This window comes from Zonotrichia albicollis, chromosome 3, assembly GCF_047830755.1.
Source record: "Zonotrichia albicollis isolate bZonAlb1 chromosome 3, bZonAlb1.hap1, whole genome shotgun sequence".
NCBI classification, from domain to species: domain Eukaryota; kingdom Metazoa; phylum Chordata; class Aves; order Passeriformes; family Passerellidae; genus Zonotrichia; species Zonotrichia albicollis.
In genome coordinates this window covers 102,539,951-102,558,170 of record NC_133821.1, presented here as the reverse complement: position 1 = coordinate 102,558,170, position 18,220 = coordinate 102,539,951, and the positions used below count along the sequence as shown (strand labels likewise).

Below are 18,220 nucleotides of genomic sequence, written 5' to 3'. Positions count from 1 at the left end.
AGAGAGCAGTATTACCTTCTAGTGTGAGTCTCTAGATACACCTGAGTCACTCTCATAGCTAAACTCCAAAATGTTGGGAATGATAAGACATTTTATGGAAATTATACTTTTACATAAATTTTCTCTTATGATTTTTAGGTGTAATTCAAGATTTCTGAGCTTGAAACATACAGCTAGTTACAGCCAGTGGTCCATTAATAATGCATATGCTCAAGAAGTTCCTTTTGAAACAAACTGGATATCACAATGATACCTGAACCTCTCTACTTGGTGGGCTCTGAAAACTACAAGTAATACACGCTACAACTAGGCTAACCATATGCTGCCATACTTTTCATTGAATACTAAAATTGAAAAATTTTTAAAGCAATAATACATCTGACATCAGATTAATTATATCTTTTTCATAGCAATTTAGCTTTTGTTCCACCTGCTCACCTTTCCAGTACACAGTATAAGAGATTCACACAACAATAACAAAGTTTTTTCAGTAAGTTACCATTGATAATAAAAAAATTCTTGCAGTAAATTTACTTGGACAGTATGGCAAAGACCACTCTGTGCACCTTGATCTTTATGGCAGTTTCCAAACAGGAAAGACCTGGGAAGAGCTGAGTAGTGAAACATACCTCAAGTACAACTTTGCTAGCCAACAGACAAAGCAAAAAAATAATGGTATTTCTCTGAAATTTAAATGCCACTGGAACCTTTTTTTAGGTCAAACAGCTTACATTGATTATTTTCAACCAATTAACCTTCTAAAAACTATTAGATATACATTTCAGAGGATGCCATCATGAGTCATGCCCTATTCATAAGGAGAAAATAAGGTATTTTCCTGAGGATTGGATTATATGTTTTTTAAGAAGGCACTGTAATTGAAAAAAGAAAAAAAACTGCCTTCAAAGCTGGTAAGTTAGCTTGATAGTTTTTCATACTAGAAAATTAAAACCTAAAGAGTTTTTCAATTTTAAATATACAATTGTGCCAACATCTTTCATTATAGAAAGCTAGCTTCAAAACTAACATAATAAATTCCTTGTTAGACTGATCTTTAAAGCACCAGAGTTCTCCTAGTACCATGCTTGTGTATCAGCACCACAGGGATTCATCAGGTCCTTCTTTTAAATCTACATTTACTTCTGCACCAAGTAGCAGCTGTCACAAGCAGCTCATAACTAAGGTTATAAGATTACTAGGATGAAGGTAAAATAATTTCTAATCTTGGAAAAATACTGAGGAAAAGTATAGAAAGATCCATTTCCTGTGCTAATTGTGCCAATCTGAAAATAATGGAATGCTTTCTATGAACAGGGTACTGTCACCATGGATGAAGTACATGTTCTTTACAGAACAGGTTCTCAAGCATTAGAACAAGCTGAGAAGCAGGGAAGGGGTTGAGTTCCCATTCCTGGAGGTATTTAAAAGTACATGTGGCACTTTCAGGACATGGTTTAGTGGTAGACTTGGCAGTGTTGAGTTAACAGCGCGACCCAGCGATCTTACGGGTCTTTTCAAACCTAGAACCATATCTAGCAGAATTAGCAAGGAGAACAAGGAGGGTAAGTCATTGTGCATTTTAAGAAAACAAAACAAAGCAAAACAGCAAGATAAATACTCTGCACTATGTTTAACAGTCTGAGAGACCTCTCCTGATGTTAACATCTGTCTGGAGGGATAGGGACAATGCCAATTCCACAAATGCCTGTAATTTGAGTTGGAACTTGGAAGACACTCAGAACCATGGTTTTGGAGGAACATTTCATCAGACACAATTTTAGCATGCATAACTCTTTTACACAGTAAAACTGAAAACAAATGGTTGTCTGCATGCCAGTGGCACTTCTTGAAAAACTTAATTATTTGCCTATTGAGAAAACAATAGTCCTGAAGAATCCAAGATCATTTAGGACTTCAGCACATTGTGCTGCATGTAATCACTAATATTTTAACATATAAACAAAAGTCAGAAAGAAATCTGAGAAATCTCATGTATTTTATTAATATAATTTTCAGAAGAAATCTCACAAGAAATCCCCTAAAACTCCTGATATCTACTTTCTATAAAAGCTTTTACTGAATCACAGAAAAGGCTCAGATGGACCATTAATGTTCCTACACAACTGACCCCCTACAGGCATCACAGACCCAAAGACTACAATTTCTTCTTCATGAACCCTAGCTGCTACATGGCTAAAAACTCAGTCACATATCCTGTCACACATCAAGAAACATTTTATAATACTCTACACTTTGAAATACAGCTGATGGATAATGGGAACTGGAAGCTATAGAAACAGATTACTGCAACCAAACTTTCTGAAGTTTCTTGCTCTCAAAAAACATGAGGGATGACATGCTAAACCTACTTGAAGGTCCAGCCATAAGTACTCATAATAAATCACATAAAGTGGCCAAACAACAATCTTTAAGAAGAGCCCAAGCAGTGCTCATGGCAGCCTATACAATACCCTAAAAGACAACTCTAGCCTCAGTGAAATGCTTTAAAGAAGTTGGAGATATTTCTCTTTCCTTTTTCCTCTAGTTAACAGGAGTGTAGCTATCTCAATACATTACATTTTTTAGCTTAATCAAGAGAGTGATAAAATACAGCTGCTTGGGATGGGTCAAACACTTCTAAAACATTTAACTTTTCTATACCATTTTTGCAAAGCGAGAAACACACATCATTCCCTTTAGGTTCATGCACTTACATGTAAAAATTTTGTTTAGGATAGGTAGCTGGAATACCTAATTATAAGGACTCATCCAGCTTTCAAAACCAGACAAAAATACAGAAAAAAACCGCCAAACAAACTCAAAAAGCAAACCACCAACAAAGTGAAACAGCAAAGAGTAAAAACTTATTGTTTTGAAGATGACACCATCAAAGGCTTGTTATTAATTAGTAGTATTCAGAAGAATGCCATCTTAATAATTTTCCTTCATTGGAAAAATTACAAAGATAACATAAGCCTTAAAAAAACCGTCAACGAACTTTTTCACTCATATTTAATATTATACATACAAAGAGGATTTTGCTAATATTGTATCAGCTTGCACATTATGACAGCAGAGTGTCTCAAGTATATCAGACTGAACAGATTTTTAACATATCAACAGATACCATTTACAAAACTGAAAATCTTGTTCTAGGTTACCAGTATATTTCATTTCTACACCAACAGTTCCGATATTTTGGTGTCTGTTTTTTTGTTTTTATTCACATGTAACTATAAATCTCTACCACTCGTTTTGACCTCTCTTCAGTTGTAATAAACTTATATCTATTTACTTTGTTCAGTTCCATAAGCTATTTCCACATGGTCTTTCCTTTGACCCTGACATCCCTGTCTCCTGTGCTGACATTCAGACATTTTCTTTCTTAGAGCCAAATGGGTTGGACCTCCTCCTACATCAACAAGTCACATCAACAGTGTCCCCTAGACTGAAAAAATATGTTGATATTATTTTGGTGCTGGCATCTCAACCATATATCTGTCACATCACTAGTCAAAAAAAAAAAAGAAGTCATTCTGTGCACAAAGTACACTTGCTACTGCAAGGCCAACATTTGTAAGAGCACCTTTAAAATTCAATTGTGACAAGCTTTGTCCCAGATGCTAGGCTGTCTTATGTGGAGCCATAAATAATATATATTTTCCCACCTTTTGTGATGATAGCTATATTTATGCCCATTCCTTCTCTTGTCTCCCCTACCGCTGTGAAATTGCTGAAGAGGCAGACAGCAGTTACTGTGAAAGCCAATGAAAATAAACACTATCTGTTGCTGTCTTCTGAGCATAAAGAATTGGAAATGTCCAATGTATCTTCAAACAAAGTCTGCCACCAATTTAGTCTATGGATAGTCATGCATGTTATCCAAAATAAGCATTTCCAGATATGCATTTCTGCCCTCTTTCATAGATCCCCTTGCTCTGGAAAGTGAAGTAAGAAGAAATTAAATGGACTGACAGAACTGCCTGTAACATAAGTACACAGTTCATTCTCTCTGGTGTCAGCTGAAACTGAGACTTAAATCCTGTGTCACCACCTATATTCTTTCTTCTAAAACCCTCCTCTCTTCAGCTTCTCAGGTATTAAAAATCATTGCCAACACACTGTTTGGTAAACACGAAAATCTGAGGCACAACCTAGTTTTGCCACATTTTTTGTGGTCTAACGAAATAGAACATTTCAGAAAACAAATAATCATAAATAGCAAATGTCACAATAATAAATTAACAGTCACAGAAAAAGAATACCATATATTCCTAGCCAAAAGGACAATATTTAAAGGATGAAAATAGATCAAAAGTAGCAGACAACTGCTGAGGTCTTCTCATGCACTAAGCAGTGGAATGACACTTCTCAAAGATAACAAGAGTTTGTTTAATAAGAGGTTGATATAAGTTCAAAACCAAGTTTCAGTCTCTGTACAAGTCCCCTGAGTCACACAGTAACCACGTATCAGATGCAGAGAGAGGCAAGTGAAGTGCAAACTGAATATGAATTCATGTTAGCTAACTTAAGAACCTATACTGGATACTTCTACATCTAAACTAGTCTAGGCTCTTTATATAGTCAACAAGTAAAAAAAAAATATTAAAGACTATTTTAAAATACAATTTATCAGACCCATTTAAGACAGCTCCTCTACAATAAGCAGCACCTGTTCCCCTTACAAAATTAGCTTAGGATGATTAGCTTAAGTTAAGATGACAAGCTCCACATCTCTTTTTAAGTCTTTGTGAGCTTACCTCGTCGGGCTCCAGACTCTCAAGACCAATAATTCAAACACAAGATTATAACTGTCCATTCCAGTTAACTCAAAGTAGGGAAAAGAAAGAGAAAGAAACATTGCTGCCTAAGTGGGTATACCAGAAAAGTCTAGATTTGGGTTTAGTACATAGGCAACATGGAAAGGCTGGATGGTTACAAGAAGACTGCAAATACATCTTTAGTATTTTATAAAAGCATAAGAGAACTTTAGGAAAGGCAATTTAGAATGATGGTGGATGTAATCTGGCACTGAAATATGCAACAATATATTATTTTATACAACATGCATCTTAAAAAGATCATATGTACTTGAAAGTCTCCTTTAATTTAATTATACTGGAACAAGGAACAACTGGATGAATTTTTTAAAATGCAGTAATGTTTTGCTGTATAATAACAACAGTAAGTCCTGGGTGAAAAAAATAAATCTTTCATCATTTTTTTTATGGATTTAGAAAGGACTGTAAGTACTTTTGCTACTGACAGGAAATGAGGATCAAGGTATTTTTCACCCTCTGTTAGGGTAAAATAAGATGAGCACCATAACAGTAGTAATGTAAACACAGAATGCCTTTCTACTGCAATAGTAAAAAACAAAGACCATTACAAGTGACCGCAACATTAAAGAAAATGCTGATAGTGTACATATTCTGAAACAAAGAAAAATATTTAAAGAGAATAAATGTTTAAAATCCAGGCCCATTTATATTTGAGTTTTATTGGTAAAAGCATTAGTACTCACAGCTGCTGATGTATGCCCAACAAAATATGAGAAAAGGAGCTAAATGAAAATGAGGAGATGCAATATGCTCCCCTGGGAACACCATAGTAAAGAACAGCAAATGATCTTCTACATTTGAAAATAAGTCAAAGCTTTTAACAGATCTAAATACTGTGGGAAATGCTGTTCCCCTCTGGGCACAATTACTTCATGAAAGGGGTAGGCAATGTTTTGTGTTTCAGCTCCCTTAATATATCATTAATAGAACGCATTCCTAGGAAGCAGAAGACATTTGTACACAATTTTCTTGAAGGTTTAATATAGCCATGGAAATACATACTAAGACAGAAGATACAGAAGAAGTAATTAAAAAATTGCAGAAGGCTAGGGACAAAAGACAAACTCAAAGAGGTTGCCTTTAGAAGACTGAAACACACTGGAAATCTCAGTATCTTGGATCTAGATTTATTACTACATAAAACTAGATTACTACTAAATCTAGATTTATTACTACACTTACATATTCTCAACCCATCTGAGTTAAAGCACTGAGTAAAAATAACTTATGAAATTTTCAAGTTGTGAATGTATTGCAGACATATTGTAGCTATCCAATAAGAGCATTAAAGAGCAAGAAAAGGAAAACTCTCAAAAATTACAGAACATCAGCTGTCAGATACTCGAGATCCACTCTAATATGTTACCCACCAGTCCCTGCACTGAGGGAAAATGGTGGGCCTGGATGTAAGGGCCATCCCTTCTCCAGAGCATTCTTTAAGCCTGCAAGTGTAATATGGATGCTGGTTCAATTCCAGGTGATCATGTTACCTAAATGACGCATGTATAGGAGAGATTGATTATGCCATATTTATTTTAGATGTGGATCTTTTGAAACATGCTGGAAAGATAACAGTAAACCACTCAATTTTAGAACACGCATCTATAAAATCAGTGTTCATTCCCTCTTCCAACACAAACTCAGTCCACTTCAAATAACTGAATAAATTTAAAAGGAGACTACCAATTCTGACTAAATAAAGCAGTTTTTCTCCTTCACAATGGGCTAGACAGGACTTTAAGTTCAGATATCATATTACTTTTCAATACTGCTTAACACTGGAGAATGGAAAAAATTACTCATGACACTGACTCTAGAGAAATTAGCATCCAATCACATTGTTTTCTTGCCAACTCAAAGTTCAGAAAGGGGAAGAGAAAGGAATGGTCATCTATTTTCTCCCTTCATCCAGTGCTGACTGTATACTACCAGAGAAGGCAGTACAACAGCAAGATCTACTGGGAAAAAATCCACTTGTAAAAAAAAAAACTTAACCGTTAAAGGGAAGTGCAATTATCTCCTACCAGACTGGCACAGACAGACAGCAATCAAAAAATAAAAAAAACCCCACAGAATATTTACTTCATAAATAGGTAATTAATTAACTATTATTAATTAATTAATGCTTGGAACTCAGCACAACTGAGCCACAGCATTACCTCTGAGCACTTTCCTTGGCCTGACTATTTTGGGAACATACAAAAAAAGCCTCTCTCCATCCCCCAGGTTAATTTGGTCAGTAACATTTCAACACACCTAAATTAAAAGCTGCACATCTGGAAAGCTGTTTTGATCACACATAGTGTCATTTGTATTACAGAAATATGCAAAACTACTAGGGAGCACACTGGAGAATATAACTTAGAAATGAGATTCTCATATTGCACTAGACACAAAAATAGACTCTTTTTATATAGAGAGGACTAACCTCTATTAATAGAATTCAGGAAATGTTATTGCTATGTTACAGTAAAACTGTCACTGAAATGTCTCCAGTTCTAACAATCATCATTCAAGGGGAAGGCAACAGGACCTTTTTAAAATCATAAATTAATAAATTTAAAAATTTAAATTTAAAATCATTAATCTCATAAAGAGAGCATACTCATTCCCATTACATATTTACTACATTTAAAAAGAAGTGCAGAAGTGGCACTACTCTACATAAGAATGCAAATTTTTATTGTCTTTTATTTAGAAATCCCTGCACAATTTCTTTACTTGACACATCTATATTTTAGGATTGATAAGGTATGAAATTGCATTCCTCTATAATAAGTTTTCTACTGTCCAGGTTTCTATTTTGGTTGAAATATGAATAATAAAAGCAGTTTTGTTTCTGTTTTCTCATCAGCTTTCATTTGCACATTTATATGTAGGTCCTCCTCAAGAATATGAATCTTGGAAGGCTACTACTAATTCTTACAACAAGTGGAAATAATATGGGGAAATACAGAAAGCTAGCTAGGATGAGCTGAAAAGCTGAGCCTGATTTTGCACCTCAGCTTTTCTGGACAGTATATTCCAGCACAGATGCCTGTCATTCCTCCAGAGGAGTTGGAACTGCCAGCCTGGGCATGCTCATTGACCTATTTAGGGCAACTGTGAGAACCATCACATTCCTGTACTTCAATATTTTAGTAAGTTAAGAGAAAAAAATATTCCAAAGCAAGCATGCAGGAAACAACTTGAAATAGCAACTCACAAGTCCCTGAACTGTCACAGAGGAAGGAGTAGCTGCCCTAGCAGCTGCCCTGCATATTTCTCCCTCTTGTGCACTTTTCAGTGCTTAAATCATAGAATTATAGAATTACTTAGATTGGAAAATACCTTTAAGATAGTGAGTCCAACCGTTAACCCAGCACTGCCAAGTCCAGCACTAAACCATGTCTCTAAGCACCACAGCTACACAGCTTTTAAATACCTCCAGGGATGGGGACTCTACCATTTCCCTGAGCAGTCTGTTCCAATGTTTAACAACCCTTTCTGTGAAGAAATTCTTCCTAATATCCCATCTAAAACCCACCTGGTACAGCTTGAGGCCATTTTCTCTCATCCTATCCCTTCTTAGTTTGGAGAAGAGACCAACAGTTCAGAAACACATTTTTTAAAAGCAAACTGGCCATCACAATTCATCTGCACATTAAGGGTACATATATGTGACCCATCATGTTTTTAGCTGTGTCTACACAGGGCAAGAGAATATTTGTGTGTCCAGCTTCCTTGCAGTCATTGCAGCTGGAATGACCTCAGACCCCTGAGCAATCCACATGGCACTGTGCTGGTGCTCAGAGCACCACGATGTCCCCTGCTAGAAACTGCCTATGTAAAGGGTCCCTTCAACAGGAGCTGTCTGGGCTCTTACACATTGTGTAAAGGTACTGTTTGAAAGAGCTGGATGCTTTCTACCTAAAATTTATGGTAAATGGCTTAAATTTAAAACTAACACACAATCTTTCCAAATCTCCCACAACTGGCTGTTGCCAATATTGAATTTACACATGTGATCAGTTTAGAATTGGTCTGGTAGCCATGAACTTGTCAAAGCTCCTTTTCTAAGGTATCAAATAAACACAGTTCTCATTCCTCTGCTAAGCATCCAGTATTAGATTAAAATTTTTATGGTCAAAATAAACCCTTTCACCATTGGTTTGACTTCTGTGTAACACAAGGCATCAGCCTTGCTAGATTTCATTACTCCTCTGTCTGGAAATAGTACTTTAACAAGACCACATCTATTTTGTGACCCTTGAACAATAAAATATTGCCTCTAAGTCACTGATAAAGATATTGAACTTTTCAGAGCTGAAAAAAATCCCGAGATACCTAAAACTCACAAGTATTTTATTATTTTTCACAGAAATACATATTTTAAATTGCATTTTCTCCAGTAACACAGGAGGCCTGCTTTGCTTTTTCATTAGTCTTATTTCTTAAAAGAAAAAATAAGAATTCAAATGTCTTTCAAGGGCAAAAAAATAAGTCAACCAAAATTCTGTAAACTCTCATTGGACCAGGATCGTTGCATTTTCAGTAAGAGCCTTACCTTTAATCTAATCTTTTTGATTTTTTTAAATTCATCCCAGATACACCTAAGAAAAAACTAGTACTTCCTCCACACCCAGCTCAACATGGTACAGAGAAAGCTTTTATCACTTTTTTTTTTTTTTTTAAATGACTGACAATGCATTATTTGGACATTCTGATTTAAGGAACTTGACAAACTTTGCAAACTTTTTCAACATATTCATTTGCTATTAATAAAATGGGAAATAGGACTTTTTGCCAAGATAGATAAAATTTACATTTAAGAAGTATCTACCATATTTATAGGGTCAATCTAATACTTCCATAAGTACTATCACTAAGGAAAAGCATCAGGAAAAACAGAAAGCCTCATTCTTACTATTCATAATTATTTTCAGTAAGTTACTTTTCTTTAGTGTCTTTTGCTTTTTTACTGCCTATAAAGATAGTTTCTGGCCTTGGTTTCTATTACTAGGCTTTGCTGTTTGGTTGATTTTATTAAACTGCCAGTATTCACATCCCTGTAAGCCAGACTAATTTTTAGCCAACAAGGCTTGTCTCAACATTGTTTATTTCGTGAGAGTTTATCCACATCTTTTAAGCAGAAAACAATCACCACTCTAATTGTGATGTTTAACTGTTTCCCTTTGATCCAGCTTGATTCTTCCCATCCTCCTTAAACCATCCCTCTCTTCCAGTGCTGAACATGTGTTTCAGGTAAATCTCCACGAAATTGCAGCTGTGTATATCTTGACAATTATTCATTTTTCTTCCACAGTCTATTTCTTTAAATACTGCAAGGTGATTTAACATATATCTCTGCAAAATTAGATGGACACTTGGGATCCAGAGGTCATACCACCCCAGGATTTCCAACACTTTCATATCAGCACTCAGACTCATGCCTCAGTATGTTTTCATTACATTGAAATCCCACTTAAGAAGCACCATCCTCACACCTGAAATATACACGGCTCCTGGTAAGGCACACCTTCTAGTGAGATTGCCATGGTTTGTAGTAAATAACTAGCAGTACTCCAAATACCATTTTAAATGCTTTGAATAAAAATGTTCCTCAGTAATTACTCGCCCTGTCAGTACCTTACAAAACAGGCCTGTTATTTTTGGCAGCAGTCAACACTGCTTCTTTTGGACACTCAGTCCCACACTGACTACATGGAACCATTTACTGGCTTGGTCACACGGGACTTTCTACTAGGTCAAGTTTTTAACCATAAATAAGCAGCTTCCATTTCTCTTGCTTATTATACAGGCAATTGTATAAAAATGCTCTACTTGCTTCTCTTTTCTCTCCTTGATTTTATGAGTAACAGGATAATATCCTAGCTAAAAATGCCTCTGCTAAAACCAACAGTAAAAAGGACTTTAATAATAACCATCTCAAATTGAGTGAGTTGCTCCTCAAAGTCTGTTGTTTGAGTTCTGTACACAACAAAACAATATGGGATGAAAGCTTGTGAAGTTGGGGTTTTTTGCAACCTGCTTTTGAATAAGAATTAATCTTTCTGGAAAATTTTCAGGTTGTACACCTCCGCATTATAGTTGCCAAAAGTACATTTTTAAAACTTCCTCTGAAGCAGGGAGGCCCCCACAGAATGGGAGAAGGAATTAATCTAAATGGAAAACACCTGCACATTTAAAAAAAAACATGTTCAACATAATTATTATTTATATATGCACAAGTTGCAAGAGTGATTTCTGTTGTGTCTTACTGTGGAAAATCCTGACTAGACTAAGAAAATACAGCCTTAAAATACACTTATTTGTTCAAGAGGTTTAGCTTTAAAGATAAGGCATTGCAATTCCATGCCAGCTTGGCCTAATATAATCAGCTTAGCCAGCAAAATGTGGATGCTTTTTGGTCATTTCAGTTCTCTGTAGTGACTCATCAACTGGTTACACGAACACAAGTGTTAAGGAGGGAACAGGGATGTGCCACTGGTGAGAGAAAGGGTGTTGAGGGAAGAAACTAAGAGAGATGGTGCCATAGGATCCCTGACTTTGATAAAGAAGCCTGAGAACTATATCCAAGCTCCCATTAATGAATACTATCAGGCCCATGTCATGTAATCAGTTTATGGGTACAACAACAAAGTCACACCTGTTCCCAACCCAAGAGCCAAATTCAGAGGTCTCATTCCCTACAGTCCTAATAAAAAGCCATATCCCAAAATGAAAAAACAAAAAACAAAAAAAAACAAAAACAAAAGGCATCCTCATGATCAGAAGGTATTTCAGAGCATCAAACTTCACGTCACACAAATTTCATGCACATTGTAATACTTTGTGTGCCACTCCTTCACAGACATTGAACTCAATGTCTAATCACAAGAACAGTGACATAAAAGTTGGGTTAGTAACACGAATAAGCCCGTTTTGCTGTAGCTGTGGGAATATATAGATGTTTGATATCTTTCAAGCAAATAATATGCTAGAAAAAAGTTAAAATTACAATGAAACAAAAGCATAAAAGCAAAATGAAAAGCCTACTGAAGTAACAGAAGTAGCCATTAACTGCCGAGAAACATTCATTAATGGATTACAAAACTGGCCCAACTGCTCAAAATCAAAATAACTGCTCAAACCAAAAATGAAAATGCTTTATAGCTAATGAGACTTATACGTGAATTGACATGGCTACTTGCTACAGTGCTCAAACACATCTCACAAGAAAGCCTGTCTGCTTTTAGAAGGGGGCTCTGATGGGACAGAGAGAGAGGGGAGCAGACATTTCTTGTTCAGTAATGCTTTCATCATGCAGTGTCTAAATGACCCCATTGGGGCAGGGAGGAGGGTGTGTGTATAAAGCTGAAGATGCACACACCCAACCCAACAATCCAGAAGCTCCAGCTAAATTTACTGGTGCAAGAATGCTTTGTTTAGCTATAATACATATATATCTCTGATACATTTATCATGCATAAAATTTAACACGTGTCACTTATAATACAATATATTTACTTCTACAAAAGCGTAAATACATTGCAAGTGGTTTTCTTTTTATTTTGACATCATTCAGAGTCTTCAAGTATTGCAGTATTCTTTCAGACAAAAAAAAGGGGAAGATCAAAGCCAAGTAATTAACCAGTAATCCCAAGAGCACTGTAAAGAGGAGAGTCAATTCTCAACAAGTTTAAATCTCTGAATTTCACACAAATGGGAAACCAAGTTAAAGAGGGTAAGGTCCACCTACATGAAGCACTAGAATCTCACTTGGGAAAAATTTACAGTGCTTTTTATAACTAAAGGGAACATACAACTGAATTGCATAGACATCCCTTGCCAACACAGATCAGACTACAGCCTCAAGCATTTCACCAAAATGAAATAGTTATTCTGAATCTGAATTCAAAGTTCACATCAAAAATCACTGTAGAGAAGTTCTGTGACAGAAGTGGAGAATTAACACTGCCTTGAATTACATTTTTAACTCTATGACCCTCCTCTTCTTGAGACCAAATTTCCCACACCATATTTTAACATGTGCACTGTATGAAGCACAACAGTGTCCTTAATTACTTAAACATTACAGAACAGTCCACACTGCACATTAGGATGAGTATATCTATGCTGTATATTAGGATGAAACATTTTCCTTACAACTTTTTAGTTAGCACAGAATCAAGCCAGTATTGTAACAAAAATCCCTCACTACACTTCAGAAAAGGAGTTACCTCATTATCTGTTCCCACATCCAACATCACTGGTAGACACTGATAAGGTTTTACTCCTCCACATGCTGTATAAAGTGCCAGTTTGCCAACAGGAATGCCCATTCCATAACAGCCAAGATCTCCAAGCCCAAGAATACGTTCACCATCAGTCACCACAATAGCCTGGAGGAAGAAATGAAAGCATTGTAAAAATCACTTCCTTGCTTGTATGTACCAAGTATTCCATTATTTTCTTACCATAATTTTTTATTTTACATGTAGAAACTGTAACAGGTGCAATTAAATCAACAGTATAACAAAAGCAAATAATTGTTTTATTATATTTACTGTGGTTTTGTTACACTATTTTAGACCCTTCCTTCACTCTAAATGGGACTTTCACATAAAACTTTTAAGAATACACAAGAGATTTAGTATTTAGTATTACATTACAAGAGAACTGGCATTGTTCCCTCTCACATTTTTCTGTCAACAGTATGAAAACAGAATAGGAAGGGAAAGGAAGTTATCCACAAAAAAAAGAAGAACCACAAACTCCTGGGTTTTGTCATCTGTTTTCAGCAGAACCAGAGTCAGTCCCTCCTACTGGCCTTTGTCATGGCTGTCTACAAGCACCTGGTTCTTACCCTTCAAAGATCTGTGTCTTCCTCCCTTGAGTAAATAACACATTCTATCATACTTATACATATCAGGAAGCATGTGTTCTCCTTGACAGAAATATAATAATTTAGTAATCCCCAAAAACTGTCTGTGCTAACAAGAAATTTCATAATAAAGGAGAGAAGTGCTCAGTATGGCAAACAGCTGACAACACAATAATTTTCTTGTCATACTCAGTAGCAAGCCATTTTAGTTGGAAATTAAAGATTTTTTTAAGAGAGATCATGAAGCACTGTAAGTGGAGAACTATTACTTAAACTCTAGAGTGTGGTTGCCAAGAATCATGTGGGGTCTCTACCCCTGGAGATACTCAAAACCCAAAGTCTGGACATAGCCCTGAGTAACCAGTCCTGGCTGACCTCATTTGAGCAGGAGCATGGCCTAGATGAGCACCTTCTTACCTCAACCATTCTCTGATTTCCTGAAATGCAGAAAAAGCATTCAGGGTGCTTTTTTACATAATGTTCAATGCAATTGAGCAATTATCAGTAAAGGACACCTATAGCTAAAAAAGTGTTTAAATGCCTCAAATTTTGGCTATAATAGCATTCTTTCTATTGAAAAAATGAATTAAGAAATCACCAAAATCTAAACTGATAAAAAGCTCATAAAAAATATTTTAACCAATTCATCTTGGGTACAAAACAGCATCAACTTTGTAATGCAACTAAAACTTTACTTACCTTGATGACACTTTCTGGCCAGGATTTAAGCATTGTAGCAATGTGACCCCGGTCATGGATAGAAATAAAAAGACCTCTGCAAATAAAAAAGAACTTTTCATATAAACAGGTAACTAAATAATTATAAATCAATATAATAGAAATAAAGTAAGTATAACTAAATAAAATAATACATTAAACCAATGCAAATGTGTTTCTTAACATACATACATTCAGTTCAATAGTAGAGCTTAATTTTGCATGAATAAGTAGACTAATCATCTGCATTTAGAAGTCAGAGAACAAGTAACTCAGCAAAGCTTTACTAAACAGAGAACCTGTAAGAGTCCTTTCTGAAACCAAAGCACTCAGCCCTTGGTCTGTTCCAATGTGTTCATTTGTTGTCCCTGATCATAACATGAGTTCCTCCTATGACAGTGATCACTACTGCCCCAGCAGTCGTAATATTCACAAACAAGAACAGGCCAAAGCTTTAAGCTGTGAACAAAACCTGAAATAAGTCAGATATTATCATTACATAAAATAAATCAGGAGCATTGAATTATGTGTTTGGAAAACAGCCTCCCTATTTCTTTAGATTGTCATTTTGTATCTCCTCAGAGTTCATTCAATTCAATTTCTTATCTACTTTTTTTCATGTGAGATGGTAGAAAAATGCCATCTCTCAAAACCCATGAATGCACTTAAATGCAATCTCTCAAAATCTACAAAGGAAGCATCAATGAAGAAGCCCACACCAAAGACGCATTCTTGTAATTATACTTTGCATTACTAAGTATAAGGCATCATCTTCCAGAATTATTCTAAAGCATGTCCTGTTGCCCATTTTAAAAAATTTAAAGCTAAACTTAGACAAAATTATTGAAATCTAAGTCTACCGGAATATGACCTCATATTCATACAAGTGGGTCTTATAGGTCTAAATAAACTAATAAATCAAGAAATGCTTATCAGCTATGACTGCACATATACCAAGTCAAGCAAAAAATCTCCTGTAGTGTTAAATGTATACTAACCAAGACAGAAAAATTAGTCCAAACATTATATTTAATCTCCTGTGTTTAAATACTTCAAACATATTACATTATATGTTTGTATATAAATTATCATGCAATTTTTATTTTTATATGCATGCATTTTTATATGCATGCATTTATATATATGAATTTTGTATTTCATATTTAAGTGTCTTTATTCCTTCTTTGATGTCAGAAATATGCAACTGAAATTCTTTATTATTTGGGACAAAAAGCAACGTGAGCTATGTTGTGATTAACCAAAGTATTTCATTTTACGCATTTTTCCCTAGAAGAAGAAATTCTCTCATCCTGGCATTTCAAATTCATTCTCCTTCTGTGTCCATTTCCCATGCTCAGAACTAACACACACAGGCTGGGTATTAAAGTATCTTGGTTGTTTCTTAATAATGTTTTTATTCTCAGTTGTTGCATCTGTCAGCAAATAATTTCTCCATCCCAGTGGAGGCAACAGGTCTTCAGGGACAGAAAGGTTGATTTAATCACACTTTTGAAAAGTTCTAGTATTTACTGCACACAAGCATATCTATTTGTGAGCCATCTACCTGAAAAAAGATGTCCCTTAACAATGAAATCCACAAAACAGCAAAGAAAAATACATGATGCTTCCTTTCTGATGTATTGTGCCATGCATCATTTTATAAAACAGCCAGTGAACTGTTAAATCATAAAGTGCATCTTATCAAAATTGCTAGCCTCAAGAGACAGCTGTGACAGTGTGTGAAAGCAAGCACAGAGTGCTGGAAGAAAGCAATCTTGTGGGATCACTCCTCTCCTTGTCTCCATTCTCCAATTTACACCAACCCAATAGATTTGTGTTAAATGAAGCAAGATTTTGTATTGATTTTGTAAAGAGTCAGAGCCCAGCCCAGTGTGCCTAAACGCCCTCTTCCTTGCAAGCTAGGGAGAGAGGTCACCACGGAATAAATTCCCCAGCAGAGGAAAATAAAGGCAGGGTGGCTGCTCCAGAAGGAATTTTGTTGGAACATTTGTAAGGACCTTTGAATAAGTATTGAGAGCGTATTTCAAAAATCTGTTCAAGCAGGATCAGATTCAAGCCACAAAGGAAAATAGAAGCTCAAGTGTAAATAGTGATGTCAAAAGCATTCCACTCTCCTCTTTCTCCCTTTCCCTCCATTATTTCTGTAGTTTAGTAAGACATTTCTGGATACACTGGCCTGACCAGGAAGATGCTCTTAAATTTAAGGGAACAGAATAAGAGAGATGATTTTTTTTCTTCTTTTATCTGGATCTCTTTTAGTAATCCTTCATTTCTTTAACTAAAACACTTTTCTTCTGTAAGGTACTCTCTGCAGGTCAATACACAAGGTTGGTAAGAGAAGCCCTGTCTCACAAAGGTGTCAGCCACAAGAATACTCAGCTGGTATTACTGAGACTGAATTCACTGGCAATTCTACCTGCAGAAAGCCATCAAAAGGTAGCAACACGTGGTTTTTCTTTTCCATGAGGTCATGCTATAGCCAGGGAAATTACCAACTGCATACGTTTATTTGAAGTGGGATAGGGCTGAAAAACTGAAAAGGTAGCCAGCAATTCGGCTACCTAGCAGACATTATAGTTATTTTGGGGCTATCACAGCACAGCTACAAGAAGAATGAAGCATAGGGCAAGCTAGATGATTTAAACGGGATTCAGTTCTACATGGATTTCAGTCTGGAAATATGACTGAATTATCCATTTTAGTATAATGTTAATGATAAAAATAAGCACTGTCATGCCAGTGATGCACACCCTGCTCTGCTGTATGAGGAAAAGATGGCCTGCAGGATGTGCACTTGCACTTGTCTGACAAAGCACTTCAGGATGGGGCTGCTAAAGCAGATGGACAAGTAATACATACAATCACATGTAGAAAGAAGCAAGACAGGGAAAATACTATGGGAAAGAATATGCTGTTTGTTTTTCAGCATGCACATATTCACATTTCGAAGAAGAAGAGCAACTCATGGGGAAGCAGGATTAAGTTCTCTTGCACGCATTTTCAGAGCAGTCCGGGTTGGCAAGCTCACTGGAAAAGCAACTGTAGGTTTTACAGCACACTGTAGGTTTTACAGCACAGTGTTGTCCTTTCTATTTTAATTGGTATCTCAGTCATACATACTATCTTTCTTTGCAAGGCAAGAAGGCCAATCACCAAAACTGCGAGTTAAAACTGTTCTGAAGCTTGCAGCCTCAGATCAGTATTCCAATTAATGTGCTCATTTTGAACATGGCGCAGCGCATATTTTCTAGCCTAAGCACATATGATAGAACTTGCCTAAGAACATTTGCAGAAGTGCCCATCTGGAACCAGTTTTCCCCAGTGAGCCCCCAGCTCAGGACTGGCTGATACCAGCCCAGCTAAAGCAAGCACTGCTAGTGACACCCACTGCAGCTAGCCAGAAAATGTATGAAACTACAGCAGAGGAATAATTAGACAAAGAAGTAACTATGCCTCCTTTCTTCTCATCACACCAGCAGTAAGATTGAAGAGTAAGGGGGGGAGCCCACATGAGGACATCAAGATCCTCTCAACAAAGGGTGGATCTATTTTGGGTCACTGAGCTCACTACACTGCAGCAAATTTTACCAGTTATGTGGAGGTCATTCTAGAGGACATGATTTGGGTCTGTTTTATTAAAATTCTCATCTATGAGAACAAAGTCAACAGAATTAAATGGAGCATTTGTTTATTATGTTTCAAGGAAGCAATGATCTACCAGTAATTTATTTGTCTATTTTCTATTAAAGAACAGTTTAGGAAAATGTGTCATTGT

General features: G+C 36.1%; 1 protein-coding gene across 2 annotated transcripts in view; it reads right to left on the bottom strand.

The window, feature by feature from the left end:
• ME1 (malic enzyme 1) overlaps positions 1–18,220 on the bottom strand; it is a 154,513-nt gene that overhangs the window by 75,189 nt on the left and 61,104 nt on the right. For both annotated transcript variants that reach the window (XM_005485945.4, XM_026792752.2), the window contains exons 4-5: positions 14,407–14,482; positions 13,064–13,225 (exon numbers count right to left, since the gene is read on the bottom strand). In XM_005485945.4, the coding sequence (XP_005486002.1) occupies positions 13,064–13,225; positions 14,407–14,482 (238 nt within the window). The remainder of the gene's footprint in view (positions 1–13,063; positions 13,226–14,406; positions 14,483–18,220) is intronic.